Source organism: Eleginops maclovinus, chromosome 2 (genome assembly GCF_036324505.1).
Source record: "Eleginops maclovinus isolate JMC-PN-2008 ecotype Puerto Natales chromosome 2, JC_Emac_rtc_rv5, whole genome shotgun sequence".
Taxonomy (NCBI): Eukaryota; Metazoa; Chordata; class Actinopteri; order Perciformes; family Eleginopidae; genus Eleginops; species Eleginops maclovinus.
The window spans coordinates 8,817,343-8,831,128 of record NC_086350.1 but is presented as its reverse complement, the minus strand read 5'-3'; the positions used below and the strand labels follow the sequence as shown (position 1 = coordinate 8,831,128).

At 39.8% G+C, this 13,786-nt stretch overlaps 1 protein-coding gene across 1 annotated transcript; it reads right to left on the bottom strand.

Moving 5' to 3' along the window:
- Window positions 1-1,101: 1,101 nt before the first annotated feature.
- Window positions 1,102-13,137, bottom strand: dhtkd1 (dehydrogenase E1 and transketolase domain containing 1). The gene is made up of 17 exons (XM_063906428.1): window positions 12,874-13,137; window positions 11,927-12,079; window positions 11,064-11,275; window positions 10,374-10,568; window positions 9,931-10,200; window positions 9,002-9,173; window positions 8,644-8,842; window positions 7,980-8,292; window positions 7,256-7,340; window positions 7,037-7,176; window positions 6,753-6,903; window positions 6,560-6,666; window positions 5,913-6,077; window positions 5,748-5,830; window positions 4,820-4,986; window positions 2,282-2,367; window positions 1,102-2,191 (listed from the first exon to the last, which is right to left on the bottom strand). The coding sequence occupies exons 1-17, from the start codon at window positions 13,043-13,045 to the stop codon at window positions 2,090-2,092; spliced, it is 2,772 nt and encodes a 923-aa protein (XP_063762498.1). The 5' UTR covers window positions 13,046-13,137; the 3' UTR covers window positions 1,102-2,089.
- Window positions 13,138-13,786: the final 649 nt, after the last annotated feature.

The following is a 13,786-nucleotide window of genomic DNA, read 5'->3' as shown; positions in this document are numbered from 1 at the left end:
TCTCGTGTTTTGTGTGTGGTTAATGCACAAATACATGCTTTCATTTTGACAGGAGGTGAGATTTAAAGGGCAGGGGCGTAGCCAGGAGTAAGGGGGCCAGTGCACAGCAGGTGAATCCTCGCCCCCTCTAACATTCATTAATGTTGTGTCTGTTTGTCGCTGTGCAGATGTCAAAATGCTTCCGAAAATGTGCATAAATGTACTAGGGCTGTACTGAATACAGAGATTTATTCATAACGTTGACATTCAAACTCTATATTAACAATCGAAGAATGCTGTTGCATGCCCCATTATGTCTAAACCCTGACACTTTGTATAAAGATTGGATAAGGCAACAGTAATATTATAAGTATGGTGTATTTAAGTTCCAGTTGTGGAATGCATTTTGAGCAGGTTGGGAGAGTTTACATGAAAATAATACAGATTTGAGTGGGTGACAAAGCAGCGTTATTAATAACGTACACTAACATAATGTGAAAAAGCCCACCTTCATCTCTCTCAAACACACATCGAGCGCAGCTGTGCTCAGTCCTATGTATTTCTGTAAAGTTGTGTTCACTAAAAAAAGTATATTTATACATCCAAGCCATACATTACTTGTTTCAAATGATGTAGGCCTATTAGGTTTTAAGGATAGCTGCCTTTGCAGAAATGTAAATGTGTAAATTAACTGTCAAACAATAAGAAAGATACAGTGAAAGAATGATCTGGAGCTCCTCCTCGTGCTCATCTTTGAAATCCATTGCGTTGACCTCTTATTCTTGAACCAGGTTATCCTTACCCGAGCTAAATATTCTCCAGAAGCTGTAAGCTTGACTTTGTATTATCCTCCAGTGTGCCCCAGATTCTTACTTATGGGTCAAAATGAGCATAACTTTAACAATGTCACGCTTTTGAGTTTATATGTTTTTTACATAAAGTCCATCTCAAGCCTGCTTCTCCCAGCAGCTACAGATTTTAAATTTGATTATGAGTCTTATCACGGTTGTAGATCAGAGGAGCTAATGGAGAGTGATATTATGATCACATTGCTCATATTTCAACACAACAGATTCTTATCCAAGTAATCCATTAGATTAGGAGGAAAAAAAGCACAATGCATAAACTGAAAAAAGATTTATTTGAAAATATTTCCATTTGAAATCCATCTCACTTGGTTTATTTACATTAGCCCTTTAATGCCTTATTTTTAATTCAAGACTTATTCTGAACCATGATTCAATTCTTGTAGCATGAAATGTCCAGACACATCTAACTCAAGGTTGGATAAAAAGTGTTTTTTCTTTCTTCAGAAATCCAGTTCAAGTTCTCCCAGTACTTACATACATATTTCAAAGACATTTCCATAACTTATAATGTTCTCTGTTCAGAACTAGGGAAAACTAGCGGAGACTGAATGCATGAGGCGAGCAGTAGTCAATGGATGAACGTGCAGCTGATGCACGAGTCGAGATGAATGCAGGTCCATCAAATAATCGACATCAAATCTTGAGATCGTGAAAATTCATGACCATCCTATCCAACCAGGTGTGAGTCTGTCTCTCCATACTCTTAGTTTTATTGTTTCTTACTCAAAGTCCTTAAAACTCCTCATGCTGTATGGTTTCATGTATTTAAGGAACTCTGTTTGTTTCTTAAACATTTTCTGGTTTAAGAGATCGTACCAAGAGAAACAATCTCCAGTGCTGAAAATATGACGGTCAGCTAAGAGTGCTCCAATGTCTCTAAGGCCTTGGGTCAGATCCAACCCACATTTGTCTTTTTTCTTACCATAGTGCTTTGCCACTGAACACAAACAATACAGGCAGTCAAAACAAGAAAGGGGAGACACAATTAAGGTCATTCCTGAAAACCCTAAACATAATAATTAAAAACCTGTTTAAAAAAAACCTTTCTTCTCTTTAACACTTCCTTTGATTTGCTCTTTATAATACCTAATTATTTGAACCGGAAATCCATATCATGTAAAAAGCTCCAGTGCATCTCCTGTGCTACACATTTGGTGAGGCTGGTTTGAGGGATTAGAGCAGATGCCAGTATGTAGAGTAGTCTTGTTGCTTGTTCACTGTTTTCAGTCTTGTTGCGTGTTTTAGGAGAAGGTGGCGGAGAGGATGGCCTCCTGCTGCTGGTGATGGAGGATCCCGATACCGACAGCTGGGGCGGGCAGAGCAGGTCGGCTCACTAACCGAAGCTGAGAAACAAGAAGAGACGGTTTAGTGCGTGTCATTTCAGAACCAAGATGTTTCAAATTGTATATTTTAGTATTTGAATGAGTGCTCACCTTGCAAGCCAGCTGCTTCTCAAACCTGGGAGCTACATAAGACCAGGGGCCCATGTTCTGTGGCTCCTCCTGACTCCAAATAAACTCTGGGGGGGGGGGGTTTATTTTAAATCGTTAATTACAATGAAAATAAAAGAGGAAATGACTCAAACATGTGACTGGTTCATGCGGTTGTCTTCTCTTTTTCCCGTTAAACAAACAGATACATCTGAAACTGGATCTTTTCAGTACGTGTTTTTGTGGAGGTGAAACAACAAAATAGAGAGCCGAAGTGAAACCTGAGCTTTCAAATGTCACTCTGCTATAATGAGAATAACAAAAGAAGTCCACCCTTGGAAGCCACACATTAACATAGGTCTCAAGAGGCAAGGGAGAAAAAACTCTCGATCATTTTTTAAGTTTGATCTTCTTTTATTGTGTGTGAGCAAGTTGTATAACAATAACGTTCGTAAAGGCATTTCTTGTCTAAAGGAAGTACATGGAAGACTTGAAACACACATGGAAGAAAACACGCTTTTAGTGTGATATATACAGTATAAGATACTGCACTATTGGTCCACTTTATTCTCTTGTGGTTGAAATAAGTATCACATCAACAACAAACTATTATCCTGACAACAAATAAATTCACCTCACAACATTTTTTAACCTGTTCTGAAGTTATAAACACAGAAAAGAAAAGTATTGACATAAGACTAAGAAACGGGATCACCAGCGGGGTTTTTTTTCAAGGCTCTATTATTTATGATTTGGCTGCCTTTTAAAATAAAACATAACTTCCGGTCAGATGTAGACTTCTATGGTCAGGGAAAGATGAGCAGCTCTGACGACTTTTAGGCAACAAATAGTTTATGGATATCATGGATAAGGGAGAACAACTTACAGTGATGTTCTTGCAACAGTTAATGGAAGGAATCTTTGTGAAGGCCAACAAATGTATAGTTTTTTTAAACTTAAATAGTGTTTTTATATTTGGATATTTAGTGCTGTAGTAGATGCTGAAGTCTCTGATAATAGGGATGCTAAACCTCACTTATAGGAGAAAAAAGCCCTCTTTGTGTAAGAACTCTATTCCTAAATATTTGAATGCACGTTATATATTTTTTTGTGGCTATATTAAAGTAATTCATGCTGTTAGCTGCCCTTTTGTACAGGTGCATGCCTTCCCTTACATGTGGTAAGTGGGGGAGCAAACTTTTTTCGAACCATAGTGAAAATGTGGTTTTCTCCTCAATGCCAACAACTATGGATTAAAGCAGAATGTTTTGGATGTAAACATGTTGTCAATTTAGGAAATTGTTACATCAATGTTGAAATTCACAAGATGTTGAATGCCTTTAGTTCCTCATGCTCACAAAGTCTTGCTCAATGAAATGAAGCAATCAGCCTGGAGTGACAATCATTCAGCGACACGGGGTGGACACATTAACAGAAACACCTAGCACAATGGGTCGTGCAGTGAAAACCACTTCGCTGAAGCTCATACTTTAGATTTTTGTTTGACAGATTAGTGGTTTCTTTGTGAGTGATGTTCCCTTCAGGACTGTGATTAAAAGTGGAGACTGTCAGACTTCTATTCAAGTTGCTGAATGCCATTCAACTTCCTCTGACTCACCAAAAAGAGATGCAGTTGAAATTGTTTTCCTGTCCGATACTCAAATGTAGATGGTACAGTATATATCACTCTGGATCCTAATAGTATCGAAGGACAAACACTTTCCATAAAGTAATCAATGATAGAACTAAAATGACTTTAGTCATCACACTTAGTGTATGCAATCTACGCTTTTTGTAAAATCTAAATAAACAAGATTAAAATAGACCATGGAGAGCTTCAAGTTTCTCTGCACCACATTCATTCGTGGAACAATCCTTCAGAATATCTGTGCTAGCATCGGATTTTCTATTACATTTTGGCTTTTTATTTCTGCCCTACAACTTTGATATAACACTTCTTCTGTTGTCTATTGTCATGCTCATCTTAGCTTTAAGTGTTGCGTGAATGCATTTTTAACCCTGAAGTAAACAGCTACACGTTGCCTTTGTGTTTGAAAACCTATATGTAAATAAACTTGTGTTGCCTCTTGTGCATCAGTCAGTCAAGACTGCAGTATTACATAATGTGGCAGAGGGAAGTGCCTCAGAAACTCATGGGTATTATGCAAAATGCTGCAAGCATGTCAGCAAAGAGTCCATTTACACCATCTCATCTAAGGAGGTATTCATTTGTTCTGCCGCTTCTTATTTTTATAGAACCCTTATTATGACTTTTGCTTAATATAGCTGCCTTTATTGTCTTATAAAGCACTTTAACATCGGTTTGGAAAGTGCATGCAAGTATATAGCACTGTATAGTTATAGGATTTACAGTGGAGTTCTTGTAGTGGCTGTGAGTTTGTCCTCTATTGTGCTGTTTTAGGGGAAATAATGGCCAGTAATGGTTATTCACTTTTCCTCAATGACCTGACTGATATCAAATAAGATGTTGTTATGACAGCACTAACACAGTCAGTATGGGGGTGGGGGTGTCACACATACCTTTGGCATTGGGGTATTTTTTTAACTCCTGCTGCAGGGCGTCCAAAGGGAACGGACACAGCTCCTCCAAGCGGACCAGTGCTGTGTTCTGATTGGCTGCTGATGTCTCCCTCTGTTTCAGCAGGGCATAGTAATGCTTCCCTGAGCACAGCACCACCTTCTGGACACTGCATGGAATTACAGAGAAAGGGGCTTAATGTATGGGTTATCATTTTGAAGTGTCTTCAACATTTTAGCAGTTTTTATGAAAGGAAAATAAAGAATATATATATTTATTTCAATGTATCTTACGGTTGTAACAACCATTTGAGGGTTCTTTCATTATGTTGACATTCAAATTCTAAATCAACATTGGATTCAGCTTTTCTTTTTGCATATTTGATCCTGTTTTTGCGTGCATATGACTGTTTCTGAATGAACTAATCTAACCTTTCCATTAACTCCAGTGTTGTCAAGTCAAAGAGTGAAAAACCTCTGAAGTGAAACATGTAATCATTTCAGAAATTCAGAGCTGATACTGCTTAAATAAGATAGATAAGATATACCTATTGAGCTTGTCGCTCACAAAGCAAGAAAAGTGCCTGTACTGTCGGGGCGCTGTAGCAACAATCCAACAGCACCACAAATAACATTTACACAACAACAATAACAAAAATATCATCTACTTTCTCCCCTTTTCAAATGATGTTGCTGCTTTACAAAGACATACAACGTTCAACTCAGATAGAAGCTTCAACATCTAAAAAAACAACTACATTTGGGACAGCCATTTTACCTCATTTTATCTCATTTGATTTTTAGTGAATAACGGTTTGAATACCATACATTCATATTTCAACATGTTACATCATTTTCATTTGTTCCAAAAGATGGAAATACAAAATGATGTATTATGTCTTCAATAATATAAATATTGCCACTTCTGTACCTTCCTGCAGAGACTGAAGCATCACCTAACACTGGGCTGAAGGATGTTCCTGGTGCCATCTCAGTCAGACTGGACGCTGCCCCCTGTGAAAACAACACACATTATTCTGCAACTTGCATGGAAACATTAGTTTAAAGGATTTGGAAATGTTCTTTTACCACTTACAGAAAATCTGAGCAGTGTCTTGGGTCCAATCACAATGAGAGGTTTGCGGAAGTTACGGATCATCTGCCTCCTCAGCAGGTGGAAGTACTGAGCGGATGTGGTGGGGTTGACCACAGCCATGTTGACACGGTCATCGTCCACACCCTCCTCTTTACTGTCACACATCTGAGAGACAAAACAAGAGCAGTTAGTGATCATTTACATTGAGCTAATGAGTAACATAACACAAAACCAACGAAAAAGCTGCTAGTAGAACATGCGATTCAGAAACATCCAGACTTAGAGCTGTAAACCAGTTAACAAATAACAGCAGTGATAGAGCAGTGCTTTGAAACGCTATAAAAGGCAGGAGTGTCTTGGTCTGTAAAAAGTTCACAAGCAGCAAAATTGGAATGACAGGGTATTTTGGAAAAATATGACTGTGTTTTTTTGCATAAATGTAACAATCATCTATGCTTGAACACTACTTATTAATCTCTAACTTGTACAGTATGCTGCAAAGTGGACATTTATGACTTTTATTCTACATTTATGTGCATATGAAATCCCAGTTCTCATCACAACTTGGTGTTAACATGGATGTTAGTTACAGAAAATGGTGGACTGCTAAGTTGGTTTGACACGGATTACATTTCAGTCACACAGACCTGGAGGAAGCGCTCCATGCGGCAGGAAGAGTGTTCAGGTCCGGCTCCATCGTAGCCGTGAGGGAGCAGGATCACCATCCCACACTGCAGCATCCACTTAGCTTCACCTGCAGAGACAGCAGTTCCACATCTGATTAGTGAAGTTCTTTCCAAAAAATATCGGTAGGTAACACCAGTGTAGTCAGAAGTTTACCTCCAGTGAGGAAGGTATCGAAGATGATCTGCGCTCCGTTGAAGAAATCTCCAAACTGAGCCTCCCAGATGGGAAGGAGCTTGGGCTGTGCGATACTCATACCATATTCAAATCCCAGCACCGCCTCCTCGGACAGCGGGCTGTTACACACCTGAACACACACACAAAGACATACTGATAATCTCAATGCAAGGAGGATATTTTAGGTGTTTTTTAAACGAGCATTAAGGTTAGGAATGTCAATATTTCAACACATAATGTGTCATCGTTTAGAAGGATTTCACCTCCAGGAAGCCGGTCTGCTGAGGGCTGATGTGGTTCAGAGGGATGTACATGTCATTGGTTTCCTGACACACCACCATGGCGTGTCGATGACTGAAAGTGCCTCTTCCCACGTCCTGTCCACTGATTCGAATGTTAAAGCCTGTAACAACAAACATTTAACATTTTCTCCAAATCCAGCAACAAAACAATGAAGTAATTCATATATTTTCTCCTCTGACCCTGGGAGAGAAGAGAACCGAAAGCCAAAGCCTCTGCAGTCGACCAGTCCAGTTTGCTTCCTTCTTCCAGCTTTTGCAACCGAGCCTGAGTTCACAAAGGAAAACATCACAAATTGAGCTGCTGCTACTTTAACAAAAGACAATCCAATAGTAACTTTAAAGTTTGCTAAATAGAGTACGAGCCAACACCAAGTGTGTCTTCCTCTCCCATCGCAGTTACTACATTACATGTATTGACCTACAGAGTTGATCCTTCTGACTCTGTTACAGTCAAGATGGATGTCTAGTTACCAACAAAAATGAATTCATTCATTTTGTTTAGTCTCTTACTTAGTGGATCATAACATACCAAGTATAGAATTAATCTACAGATGCTCCCGTTCAAAATAGGTGCAACTTTTATTATACTTCTCAGCTTTGGAGCTTCAAGTAAGGCAAAAATGTGGCATGAAACATAGGGGGTTGCCCAAAAGCCTTTTTCTTCTGAAGTAGCAGCCGGTTAAGAGAAGTGAGCGGTCAGGCCTCAATTAAGATATCAAATAATCAATAAAATAGGCTTTTCGAAATAGTTGAATCACAGCAAATACAAGAAATCTTTCAGCAAAGTGTCATAAATGCGCACAAAAATATTGGGTGGATGGGTCCAGTAGCAGGGAAGATTAGCTGCCGACACACACACGCTAGTACGTACACACTACTATACACAATAAGACGATGGTCGTACCTGTACGTGGGTCTTTCTCAGGTGGCTGTGCACCTGGATTTCCTCGGGGATGTCCACAGATCTTGCTCCTACGTACTGCAGCAAGGGGACGGGGACGCCTGTGTCCCAGGTGGTGACTTTCGCCTGGGGTTCACCCAGACCCCCCCAGCGGCCCTGAAGGTTGGTGGATGAGGGGGTGTACAGGGTCATGTTGGACAGCTTGTCGTTGAGCATGCTGTAGTGTTTGGACTTGATCTCGTCACGCTCCGCCTCGGTCATCAGACCCTCGGAGATCAGCTTCTCTGAGTAAGAGTCAGGGACGCTCTTACGAGTTCTGCGAGGACGCAACAATGAGACAAAATCTGGTTTATTACTCAGTATATCTACACGATGTACAAATGGCAATATACCTATAGGGGAATAAAACAATGTATACATTTAGCTTTGTGCATATGTATTTTCATAAATGTTATTATATTGTTATAACTCTGTCGCTCTCAAACTGACCGAGCATAAGCTAAAAGTCGACGGGATTGGATTACAACAATATTACTTTCAAATACCTGCTGAAATATTACAGTTTTATAATCTGCTTGAGGCCTTAGAAATATGATCCATCTGCTACACTAACATGTGAGGTGATATGTGATGTGATACAAAGTAATTAAAGGTCAATTGAACTGACTTGATGATTTTGTACATGGCCGGGTTGGTGAAGAAAGGCTCGTCCAGCTCGTTGTGGCCCCACTGACGGTAGCAGACCAGGTCCACGATGATGTCCTTCCTGAAAATACGCTGGTAGTCCACAGCCAGCAGAGTGGCCCGCAGCACCTCGTCTGGATCATCACCGTTTACGTGGATCACAGCACAGTTCACCATCTTACCTGGGTTAGAGAGGTGGGCATTAGCTTCTGATTATAACAGAATGTCTCAATATCTTTCCATCAGAAAAAGGGAAACTGATTTCAAGTATTTCAAATTTGCACAGAAGCACATGTGCAAATACATATTGACAGATGTTTCTAGGCCTGTGTTTTACTGACCGACGTCGCTACAGTACAGAGAGGATCTTCCCCTCTCGGATGGAGTGGTGAAACCCACTTGGTTGTTGACGATGAGGTGGATGCTCCCACCCACTCTGTAGTGAGGGAGGTTTGAAAGGGTCAAGGTTTCTGGAACAATCCCCTGGCCTGTGAAAGAGCCGTCACCGTGGACCTGAGGAGAGGAGCACAGGGATTGTCTTTAAGTTTTAGTAACACTGTATGAGGATTATTGATTCAATATTTTACAAGGCCTAGAGGGGTTTTGTAACTGTGGATCTGAAGAGAAGAGCAAAGACTTGAACATGTCTACTATTGAGACTGTTTGTCTGTGGACACTGTATGGGATGTATGACTCTGTATTATGTTTACAAACCACTTTGACATCTAATACGTTTTGTTTTCATATGGGCGTCTGACAATGGTTTTAAGACGGACATGAAAACATTTGAAAACACCTTTGAACGTGAGAAATACCATAACATTTTTATTACAAAAATGTGCAATTTGGAGCTTGATCTGCAACAAAATCCACGTAGTGACCATCAACCATGGGATTCATGTGCCAGATTTTCTTTATTTTATTAAGTCTATTGCTCAATAAGAAAGAGTGAGGAAGAGCTCCCTTTGTGCAACCAATTAATTCAAGCTGCTATGGCCATGGTATCTAAAATTATGTTTTTATGGGTTTCAAAGCGGACATTTGTACTGAAGGGTCTGAGTGTCTGTATGTAGTTTATTATAGACTCACCGTTGAAGCTCAGGTTGAACTTCCAACAAACAAAACAGAACAAAAATGTACGCTTTATACCAAAATGATTGCAAAATGTTAAATTAAAAAGGAAAGAAATGTCCCTACTAAGACACAAGAAGCTGCCCTTCCTGTTGTTGTGCATTTTTACTTTTTTCCTGCATGTGTGTATTAGTTGTACCTGCAGACAGATGACCTGGTCCCCTGGCTGTGCGTTGTCTTCAGGGGAATAATCCCCTTCCTGCCTGAGCTGCTGCCTGGCTCGAGTTTTGCCCTGAGCCACGGGGTTAATGGCTTCCAGGTGAGATGGGTTGGGCAGCATCGTCACATGGACAGGACGTGCAGCACTGAAATCCAGCTCCAGTGAGGCGGTGAGGTGGGAGAGGACGTCCCCGGTGGCAGTCGACGTCTCGGGGAACTCACTGAGGCCTCGCATCTTACGGAACATGAGCTGCAGAGAAAAGGTTGTTTGAAGTTACCCTTGTTTACCATTTGGCAGCAGGCTGTGACTTCCTGTTTACTCGTGCTGCTGATTACAGTGGTGGAAAGTAAACAATCTTATCCTGTCAGGTCACAGATAATTGCACATGTCTCATTAAATGTGACTGTGTCATGGATATTAACCTCTGGAGGGAACTTCAGCAGGCCTGTGAGCAGGTTGAGCCGGCCTCTGTGCGGCATGCCGATGATGACGTCAGTGACTCCGCTGTTGGCCGAGTGACGGAAAAGCTCATGGAAGAATCCCATCATGCTCTCTGCTCCTTCTCCTCCATAACGCTTCACAGTAGAAAACTTGGTGGCCAGGAAGTGGTCAAATTCCTAAAAGTGGGGAGAGAAAAGTAAAGAAACAGATTGACAATAAAAAAAATGGCTTTGCTATTTGAAAGTAGAGATGCACATACAGTATCAATCGGTCGACGACCAGAATCACACAATTTCTAGCTTGATCTGCTATCAGTCTAAGAAAAAGTAAATTCTCTGAACGAACACAGCACAGGAAAATGGTTCATGCAGCCTGAACAGAAACACAAACAAGATTGGACTGTGCAACTTAACTTTTTTTTAAATTTTATAAACGGGACAAAGACCTTCAGAGAAATGACGTGAAATATATTTGAAAAATCGGCTCTTCTGCTAGCAGTGCAGGGTCGCTAACCCCCTAACTCTCAACTACAGAAATATTTTAATATGCTATCCATTACAGTTATTAAAAGAAAGAAAATCCTTACTGGTCAGAATCTACCAAGAAAAACATAAATCTACACGCAACGTGATTAGATGTGTCAAATAATACGAAACATTTTTTTTGCCAACCTGAGACTCCAGCATGACCTTGGCCAGCTGCCTCTTCTCCTCGGGGGAGAAACTCTTCTTCTTGAGTTCCTCGAAGCGGTCGGCGAACCACTCCCTCTCCTCCAGGCTGCTGAGCTGGCTGGTCTCCACTGACAGATGGCCGCAGTACGCTTCTTCCAGATAAGCCTGAACCTCTTCCACTGAAGCCTCTGCTTTGCCAAAATGTCGTAGACCTACAGAAATACAATAAATGCGTCAGAGCACCAACAAGGGACTCACGAGCAGAGGGGAGCATTGTTTTGCTTTACACCTCAGAATTAGAGGCACTGATGTCATTGATTCCAACTTTATCTTACTCAGGACTATGTTATACCTGCCGTTTAATGGTGAACGCAGATTGTTTATTTATGTAAAAGTAACAAATTCCCAGTATTTAATGTAAAAGTATTCATTATGCTGATTGGCCCACTTCTGAATGGTTCATATTATATTATTGAATTGTAATCATTCATGTGTTAATGTATTATCACTTTAAAATTGCATCTGGTAAAGCTGCAGCTGATTTGAACCACTTTGAACTGTTAATCTCAGATCTTTTTTTATGATAATAATGCATAATCTGTCAATTGGTCATATTCTGTATTAATAATCTGAATATGCAAAGTAACTACTATTAAAAATTACAATGTTTCCCTCTAGAATGTTGTCCTGTAAGAGTATAAAGACACTAGAATTACATAGCTAACGTTCCTCAAAATGATTCAATACGCGAGTAAATGTACTCAGTTACTTTCCACCACTGAAAGCTGTTAGGGGAGACAATCTTCAGCATGCTTTCTGCAAGTCTCCCCACACCTGTACACAAGTGACCTGTCTTCCTGTACCTGAGGTGTGGAGCTGTCCTGTGATGGTGTCAGTCAGCATGGTTATCTCTGGGACGCTGTCAGCAACAGCTTTTTCAGGCATTAAAGGGTTTATTTTGGCAGCTTTGTGTCCGTGTGCTCTGTATGCCTCCACCAAACGGGATAGACCATGATCTGCAAGAAAAGAGGCCGATATATGTCAGGATGAGATGTACTGGCAACCTCAGCAGACAACATCATCTGCTAAACAATGACACAACTATAATGGGATGGAGATTTTTTAGCAGAGGTGGAAGAAGTATTCAGGTTATTTAAGAAGTAAAAGTAGCAATACTACAGTGTATAAATACTCTAGTACAAGTGAAGGTCCAGCATGCACAATTGTACTCAAGTAAGTAAAAAAAGTATTGGCATCAAAATATAATTCATGCACCAAAAGTAAAAGTACTCATAATGCAGCATGGCACATATACGCAGCTTATATTTTACATTATTCTATTGTACTTATTGGTGCATCAATGAGTTAATCACTTCAAAGTTGCACTTGGTAAATGTGGGGTTTATTTTAATTGCTTTAATTACTGACGGATGGCTTGAACTTTGTATGGGTTGATTAACTTAATTTGTATTTTGGATTAATACCATAAATCGAAAAAGTAACTACATCCGTTAAATGAATGTAGTGGAGTAAAAAGTACAACATTTGCCAACATATTGTAGTGGAGTAAAGTATAAAGTAGCATGAAATGAAAATACTGAAGTCAAAGTATAAATGTTTTACCTAAGTACAATACTTGAGTATATATTTACACACGTACAAACAAACGGAATACTTACTAAAATAACTTTACAAACAGGTAGTTCAACTTGGTCATCATTAAAGATTAGTTAACATATAAAGTGTGTCTTAAAGTTGTTCCTACTGTGATAAAACCTTATTTAACCCCTTAAATTAACCCCATACTGACCTTGATTCAGCGCTGCGATGCGGTCCTTCAGTAACTCATGTCGGCTCTCGGTCAGTTTGGGTCGGTACCCGTACACTCCTCTCTCGGTGTGATAGCAGCAGCAGACCACCTGCCGAGCCACACTCGGTGGTAGTCTGCTCAAAGACTTTTGCAGGAAAAGTAGCGCCGACATTGTTGTTAAAAGTGCTGAAGCTATAATCTTATGTCTTCACAGAGGAACTGCTACAGGACGGCGGCCATACTGCCGAGAGGACGCGGCTGAAGTTAGCCTCAGAGTCGCCACAGCTAAGGGAAAAGTTAAGGGGAATCTGAATCAGGTATTTACTAAGTAGATTTACACATACAAAGAGTTTTCTTTATTGTGATATGTGTGATAAACACAGTCAAAGAAATTAAGTTATGAAATAACATATATATATATAGAACATTTCTCAAAGTATTCCATAAGATTTCAAATGAAAAAGGAAATAAAAGTGGGATTATGAAAAATGACTGTAAAAACATTAAAGGTTTATCAGAATTTTGTGTGGAGGGGTTGTGCAGTTTTAAGAGTGGAAGTGTTGTGCAAACAGTGTGCAAAATAGTCATAGGAATGTGCACAATTTCACAGTATGGTGCAATGAGAAGGACTAACCTACATCGCTCTGCGACAGATTGTCTACTTTTTCTTAATATCTTTTTTTTTTTAATGTTGCAAAAGCATGTTAGTCCTTTTAGGTAATATTTTCTGAAACTCACTTTCAAATCTGTGAAATTTAGACCAGATCTGACACAAAAAAAACACTTTAGTGGTCCAATCTGCATAAGATTGTCCCGGCGAGTCGCAACAAATGTATTGAACTCTGTGAAAGGTTTATTATATTCTATAAAATACAGAAAGGGGAGGATTTTATATTATTGTTTATCTCTAGAC

Excerpts from the sequence above, each read along its gene's own strand:
- dhtkd1 (XM_063906428.1), bottom strand. The coding sequence starts at position 13,045 with ATGTCGGCGCTACTTTTCCTGCAAAAGTCTTTGAGCAGACTACCACCG. Across the intron at positions 10,201-10,373 it reads TGCTGAAGTTCCCTCCAGAG|CTCATGTTCCGTAAGATGCG; the intron begins GTTAATATCCAT and ends TTTTCTCTGCAG. Across the intron at positions 6,078-6,559 it reads GCATGGAGCGCTTCCTCCAG|ATGTGTGACAGTAAAGAGGA; the intron begins GTCTGTGTGACT and ends TTTGTCTCTCAG.